We start from the raw sequence: 7,647 nt of genomic DNA on the forward strand, positions 1-7,647 counted from the left end.
AACCTATGGGGGAGGGGAAGAAAAAAAACAAAAGAGGTTAGAGTGGGAGAGAGCCAAAGCATAAGAGACTCTTAAAAACTGAGAACAAACTGAGGGTTGATGGGGGGGTGGGAGGGAGAGATGGGTGGGTGATGGGTATTGAAAAGGGCATCTTTTGGGATGAGCACTGGGTGTTGTATGAAAGCCAATTTGACAATAAATTTCATATATTAAAAAAAAATTCCAGTTAGCTAACATACAGTGTAATATTAATTCCAGGTATAGAATTTAATGATTCATCGTTTACATAGAACACCAGTGCTCATCAGAACAAGTACCCTCCTAAATACCTATCACGCATTTAACCCATCCCCCCACCAACATCCCCTCCAGCAACCCTCAGTTTGTTCACTATATTTAAGAGTCTGCTTCCTGGTTTGCCTCTCCCTTCCCCCCCCCCCGTGTTCATCTTTTTTGTTTCTTAAATTCCACATTAATGAAATCATATGGTGTTTGTCTTTCTCTGACTGACCTATTTCACTAAGCATAATACACTCTAGCTCCATCCAAGTCATTGTAAATGGCAATATTTTATTCTTTTTGATGGCTGAGTAATATTCCATGGTACATGTATACACATTTGGGCTCTTTCCATAATTTGGCTACTATAAACATCAGGGTGCATGTACCCTTTGAATTAGTATTTTTGTATCCTTTGGTAAATACCTAGTAGTGCAATTTCTGGGTTGTAGAGTTCTACTTTAAATTTTTTAGAAACCTCAATGCTGTTTTCCAGAGTGGCTGCACCAGTTTGCATTATCACCAACGGTGCAAAAGCGTTGCCCTTTCTCTGCATCCTCACCAGCACCTGTTGTTTCCTGTGTTATTAATTTTGGCCATTCTTACAGGTGTGATGTGATATTTCATTGTAGTTTTGATTCATATTTCCCTGATGATGAGTAATGTTGAGCATCTTTTAATGATTCTGGTAACCATCTGTACATAAATGTAGTACTTTAAATTGGAGTTTTGGCATGCTGGATTGTCAAAGCAGGAAGAGATATTAAAAAAAAAAAAAACAACACCTGAACCAAAACCCTCCTTTTAAGATGAGGAAGCTCATCTTAAGATGAGGACAGAGATGACATACCCAGGTTTGCACCATCAATGAGTAGCAGAAAAGACTTTAGGACTCAAATCTCCGTCAACCCATTGGTCACCCTTTTCAGATTCTTGGCACCCCTATCTTTGCTGTCTTTCTCCCACCCCACATCTCCACCAGTCAAAAATCCAACCCATACTTCAAAACCAGCTTAAATGCCACTCCTTTAATAAATCCTTTCTTGATCTCTTTTTCCACAGCACCCCCCCCATGTAAAGTATATTTTTTTATGAATGTTCAGAGCACATTTCTAAATTCTCTCATGATGCTATGACATTATCCCTTGTATTATAATAATTTTTTTAACTTTTTTTACTTTTATTTATTTTTTGATAGAGACAGAGCACAAGTTGGGGAGGGGCAGAGAGAGAAGGAGACACAGAATCCAAAGCAGGCTCCAGGCTCCAAGCTGTCAGCACAGAGCCTGACGCAGGGCTCGAACTCACCAGCCGTGAGATCATGACCTGACTTGAAGTCGAACGCTTAGCCGACTGTGCCACCCAGGCGCTCTGCATTATAATTATTTATTAATTGTTTATCTTATCTTTCCTACTAGTCCTTGAGGGAAGGGACCTTTTTGCCAATTTTTTACTCCTTCTATAGTTCCTTGAATATGCTAGTGATCAATGAGTTTCTTGAATCGAGTTGCAACAGAAAGTAACCTCCATCTTTCTAAGTTCAGTCTATTTCCTCTTCAGTAGAGATGGAAGGTGGCTATGACTTATAGCTTCAGTGTCCACCCACTCACACTACTTCCTCCTCCTCCCTCCAGGAAGAAAATACAGCCAGCCATTCAAAATCAGGCCCTTTATTCAAGACAGAGGTGGAATCCATTGTTGTAGTTAAAGTGCCATCAGGGGGCACTAAGCAAGGGTCAAAAGTCCAGTGTACCAGTCACACATTCCTGGAGAATCATTCTCAAGTGTCCAAAGGTGTCACTACAGAGTTCAGGGCTCAGAGACAAATCAGCTTCAAGGGGGTAGAAAGAAGCAAACTGAGGTAGCCTTAGGGGAGAGGCATTCCAGGAATGTACAGAGGGCAGAAACAGCAAAGACCGCAGGCACTCACAACATCTCACAGTGCCACTGTTCCAGTTTCTCAGAGCAGAGTGGTTTATGGGCCAACCTGATAATGGAAAAAGAGACGGGACAAGTTGGATGACTGGATCTTAGACCAAACTTCCATCTAGCTTTATTCTCAAAAGGGTCAAGGTGGAAGAGTGTGGATGAAAATTAAAGAAGGACATTCCTAGCCAGATGGCAAGGGACACTGAGCCACCTAATGGGGTAGGGTTCACTTTTAAAATTCCAAAAAATTGTAGGACTGGAAAAGACATGCAGTGGAATCAAGGGCTTGCTTCAGGGTCTAGGACTAAAACAAGCTGAATTAGATGTCCACGTCGAGGTGAAGGGAGCCATAGGTCTCAGCCTTCTCTTTCTTATGCTTATTAGGAATATTGTTAAACAGGAGTGATGTGAGGGAAGCTTGGAAAATCGGAAACCTGAATCTTCTCAATGACTTTTGTTTTGAAAACTACATTCTAAATTAAATGGTCAGGAGATAGAAAGAGAGGACAGTAGTGCTGGACTAAAGGAGTGAGAAAAAGGAGGAGAAGGGAAAAGTAAAAAATAGAATGGAGATTCACCAGTAGTCAATTCCTTCCTTATCCAGGATCTTCTTGGCACAAATCATGTCATCAGTAAGGTCATCATCCAGGAACTCTGGCAGGAGTTGCAAGGAGAGGAATGAGAGAGCAAAGTATTACCCAGAAAGATAATGTGTTTCCCTCTTCCCTGGATCTATTAGGTCTGGTCCTTCTCTGAACTGGAGGCTTATGCCTGTTGCCTTTCTATATGAGAAAGTCAATACAATAATGTTCCCCATCCAAGATAAGGATTCCCTTCACTTTTCTTGAATTTCTCCAGAGGAACTGTCAACTTCATCAACTGACTTACTCTGAAAATGCAGGGTATTAGACTTCAAGAATCCCAGACAGCTCAGATCATCTACCTGTGAACTTCTGGGAACTGCCTGGGGATTTAGTGAACATGAAAATTCTGTCAATTCAAGCCCCACAGTTGAAGTGGAGTACAAGGCAGTGAAGCCAGAAGTATGCTTGACACCAAAAATAAGATTATCCCAGAGGTAGCCTCCAGGAAAACAGAGGAACAGGATAAAAGAGGCTACTCACTGTCACAGGAGATGTCACAGATGTTCCTTGACTGAAGGATCTGGTTGTCCCTGCACCAAAATTTATTGTTGATCTGGAAGAGTCCATATTCTGTGCTGCCATTGTTATTGACTATGGTTTGTGTATCATAACCACTAGTATGAAATATGGTACAGATCCCTGAGGGAAAGATGAGAAAGAGGTATCACAGAGGTGACTATAAATTATGCATTTATAGCATAAATGAGGACCTGTATTACCAGACATAGAAAGGCTCTTTAGCTAATCTCCAAATATTGCAAAGCACAAAATATATTGATGAAATGAAAAGAGTTCCAAAAAGGACAGACAATAAGAGAAAGGGAAAATAGGGGCGCCTGGGTGGCTCAGTCGGTTAAGTGTCCGACTTCAGGTCATGATCTCACAGTTTGTGGGCTCAAGCCCCACATCAAGCTCTGTGCTGACAGCTCAGAGCCTGGAGCCTGCTTCAGATTCTGTGTTTCCCTCTCTCTCTATGCCCCTTCCATAGTCTGTGTCTCTCTGTCTCTCAAAAATGAATAAATGTTAAAAAAAAAAATTTTTTTAAGAGAGAAAGGAAAAATACATAATAAATGTAATAAAAAGAGTAAACAGATAAGAAGATAAGATAAAAGGATTATTAGATAATTGAATAAAAGTGGAGAGGAAAAGGTGGATGAAAGAGAGACACATGAATTGAAGAATGGATGAAGCAAGGCAGCAGGGAACTTACATTCAGACAAAGCAATGCCTCCATAGCCATCCATGTCTTTCAGCACCTGGGACAGCTCACATTTTGTAAATTGCTTCCCCTGGATGGCAGGGAACATGATGCCAATCAGGAGCAGAGAGACAAAGGACATCATTTTGGCTGCCCCCAAGAACCTGAAATAGGGACACCAGACAGCTTCACCTCCTTTTATTTGTGGAGAAAGCCTCGGGGGCCCTGGCACCAAGCCCTACATCCAGGAAGAGGATGAAGAGAGACTGGTCATGCCAACACAGAAAACACTGAACCTGCCAGCTTCCTTCCGTACTTTTACCCCATTTTTCCTTCTCCTCCCCTAATCTCTAGTCCATACCAGTTATTGTTTTCTGCCCAGAGAGAGTTCCAAGCATGATTCTGTTCCCATTTGGCTTTGTTACGTACCTTTGTTTCTTGTAGATTTGGTTCTAGGAAGCAGGATGTCCCTAGCCTACTTCGGGAACAAAGGAGGCCTCAGGGGTAATATGAGTGAGGCAATCAGAAAATAAACTAAGGGTCTTGGCAAAACCCCCTCCCCACTAGAGACATACAGAATATGGAAAAGGAGTGTGTGTCATTACATGCCATAAGCCCAGGATCAGAGTTGGCACTTGTCCAGTCAACTCAGGCATGGAAAAAAGGAAGAGTCCCTTAACATGGTGGTTCATGGCTGGGGGCTCAGGAGTAGGGATGGACGATAGCAACATAGACTACAAGAATCTGATATAACTTGGATCCATAGATTTCTATACTTCAGGAAAACAGAGTATGACAGTATCTAGCTCTCCTATGAGCTATTATCCAGGCTCTCCACCACCAACCACCACTACCACTAAACAGCCAGATACTACATTGGTGTTAATTAAGACATTATGTAAATCCAAAACTAATAACTTGTAGCAGATTTGTTCATGGGTATAGAAACTTGTAGACAGCCTCAGAGTTGGCCACAGACGGTTAAAGAGAGAGTAACCCAAGTCAGCGTAAAGAGGACTTTGAGAACTTTAAGATTAGACTAAGATATATCTACAGTCTACAAAACAAGATTCTGGATCTGAGCTTTTTAAGGTCAGTGCCCCTGAACAAGTAAAGTTGAGGGTACCAGTTCTGAATAATTCCTCCAACTTGCTGGCATCAAGCTTCAAATCATGTGCCAATAGCTATTAGCCTCCTTCATGCCAGGGCTCATCCTCTTTATTCCAATCTCTCAACCTGATTTCTTATATTGAAGTGGGTATCTGTCCCAACCAACAGTTTTCTCTATATCATGGGTAACCAGTATATGAAGCTGCATGAGTGAAATGAGTGTAGAGGATCTTGGTGCCAAGAGAGATGAGCAGAAAGTCCTGATGGCAAAGAAATACATGTTCAGAAACACAATGAAAGGGCTGCTACAACATTTCTCCTCCATTCTACCCAGAGGCATTGGAGGGGTACATGAAGGACAGGAATAGGAATAGGAATTCTGTCACACTAAGCAAGTATGGTTGAGAATATGGCTGGGAGTAGAGGATGACCTTGAACCATCTGACAGATAAGGAAAGCTAGGTCTGCTTGCCTATAATTTGGTTGGTTGTATCTCTGCCCTTCCCTGAAGCAATAAAAAGCAGCATCCAGGTCTGCACAGCTAAGCGCAAAAAATAAATGTGCCTCGGGCAAGAGGAACGATTATTTCCCTAGAAATGTTTGTAAAATGGCATATCTGAGGATCAGCTGGAAAAGAATATGGAAGATGTGTAATGGGAACAATTACAAACATTCAGAGAAAGACGCAGATTCTTGGAGATAGACCAAACAACAATGACCACAGCACTGAAAGAGGAAGAAAGACATCAGCACAGCTACCTTTCCAGACAGGTAGCGTGCTCTCTGTGCAGGCTGAGATCTGAATCAAGGCAGTGAAGAGACATTTACAACATATGGATTTTTTAGAAATATGCTAGGAAGCTATATTCATTCTCTCGGATGCTGTCATAAAAATCAGGTTTCTCAAACCAGTCCTATTTGAAGGACTTTTAGAGATTAAGGAATCAGAAGGACCTGCTTCAAAACACATTTGGCAGTTGCCATCCAAAACTATAGTTTGTAGATAAGTGGTAATTTATAGAGAGAGCCAAGGACTACCATTTGGAGGAACATCCTAGATCTACAATAACATTGATCATTACTTCTGGTTAGTATATTCACGTTGTTCTACTTCCTCCCATAATCCACATAAATTACTACTAAGTGGACAATGAAGCAAAATTTTGGACTTGACACATAAATTTCAGACAAATTCTTCATTGAATTATAGAGTTATTTAAAGCAAATAAAATTTGGGGGCACCTGGGTGGCTCAGTCGGTTAAGCATCTGACTTCAGTTCAGGTCATGATCTTGTGGTTCACAAGTTTGAGCCCTGCATGGAGCTCTGTGCTGACAGCTCAGAGCCTGGAGAGTCCTTCAGATTCTCTGTCTCCCTCTCTCTCTGCCCTCCCCCACTTGTGCTCTGTCTGTCTCTCAAAAATAAACAAACATTTTTTAAAAGCAGATAAAATTTGGAGAGTGAGTGATTTTGATTGGTGCTTTTCTTTTGGGGGTTGCTTGTGCAAAAGTCCTTACAAAGTCACTTAGCACTAGGGATTCACATCCTGTATCTGCACCAAAAGCGTGCTTGCAATTTACATTGGATTATTTTGAATTGTTGTATTTGTATTACTATCTCTATAACTGTTCTTGTGCATAAAAAAGCCAATGGTTCGCTTTTGTGAACTGAGAATAGTATCAACAAAAAATGTAAATATACAAATGTAAATCATAACTCACAACTTATTTTAAAATATACTAACTAAAATGGATTTTACCTTTTTGATCAAATATTAGCTAAAACAAATTTATATGCAATTACTAATACATAATAGAATTTTTATGTAAATCTTACCCAATTTTTCATTTTAAATGTCTATTTTTAAAAAAACATAAGAGCACCTAGCTGACTCAGTCAGAAGAACATGTGACTCTTGATCTCGGGGTCATGAGTTCGAGCCCCACACTGGGTGTAGAGATTACTTAAATAAATAAAAACTTTAAAAAATAAAAATAAAAAAATCAATGAGCACACATTTATACAATTTTACATCACACCTCTGATAAAATCTTACATCCTGTTTTTTGTTTAGGTGGTACTTTTTTCCTTTCTTTTTTGATTGGTTTCTCTCTTCTCCTCATTTCTTTCCTGCCATACACTGTCCCATTAACTCATATGAACAGTTTACCATATATCCACCCAAATTTTTATAAGTTATCATATTTATATACATACATATTGTTTTGCTATTCATTTGAAAATTTTTAATCCATCTGAAATTCTATCTGGGTTCCCTCTTCTGTTCAACTTGTCATCTTTGTCTATTTTAACACAAATACCTAGTAGACTTAATTGATTTTATATATTTTGATATCTGATATGACAAGTCTTCTTTGTTATTTTTTATTAAAATTTTTTTTTCAACGTTTATTTATTTTTGGGACAGAGAGAGACAGAGCATGAATGGGGGAGGGGCATAGAGAGAGGGAGACACAGAATCCGAAAC

The 7,647-nt window shown here is 40.0% G+C and overlaps 1 protein-coding gene across 1 annotated transcript; it reads right to left on the reverse strand.

The window, feature by feature from the left end:
- Positions 1–1,950: 1,950 nt before the first annotated feature.
- On the reverse strand, positions 1,951–5,347 carry LALBA (lactalbumin alpha). The gene is made up of 4 exons (XM_047864861.1): positions 4,063–5,347; positions 3,333–3,491; positions 2,787–2,862; positions 1,951–2,266 (listed from the first exon to the last, which is right to left on the reverse strand). The coding sequence occupies exons 1-4, from the start codon at positions 4,193–4,195 to the stop codon at positions 2,206–2,208; spliced, it is 429 nt and encodes a 142-aa protein (XP_047720817.1). The 5' UTR covers positions 4,196–5,347; the 3' UTR covers positions 1,951–2,205.
- Positions 5,348–7,647: the final 2,300 nt, after the last annotated feature.

This window comes from Prionailurus viverrinus, chromosome B4 (assembly GCF_022837055.1).
Source record: "Prionailurus viverrinus isolate Anna chromosome B4, UM_Priviv_1.0, whole genome shotgun sequence".
Lineage (NCBI taxonomy): Eukaryota > Metazoa > Chordata > Mammalia > Carnivora > Felidae > Prionailurus > Prionailurus viverrinus.

Bases quoted from the DNA above. Each gene is read 5' to 3' on its own strand.
- LALBA (XM_047864861.1), bottom strand. From the start codon at position 4,195: ATGATGTCCTTTGTCTCTCTGCTCCTGATTGGCATCATGTTCCCTGCC. The intron at 3,492-4,062 runs GTAAGTTCCCTG...TCTTTCCCTCAG, and splicing joins AGGCATTGCTTTGTCTGAAT to GGATCTGTACCATATTTCAT. The intron at 2,863-3,332 runs GTGAGTAGCCTC...AACTCCTGCCAG, and splicing joins CTGTGACATCTCCTGTGACA to AGTTCCTGGATGATGACCTT.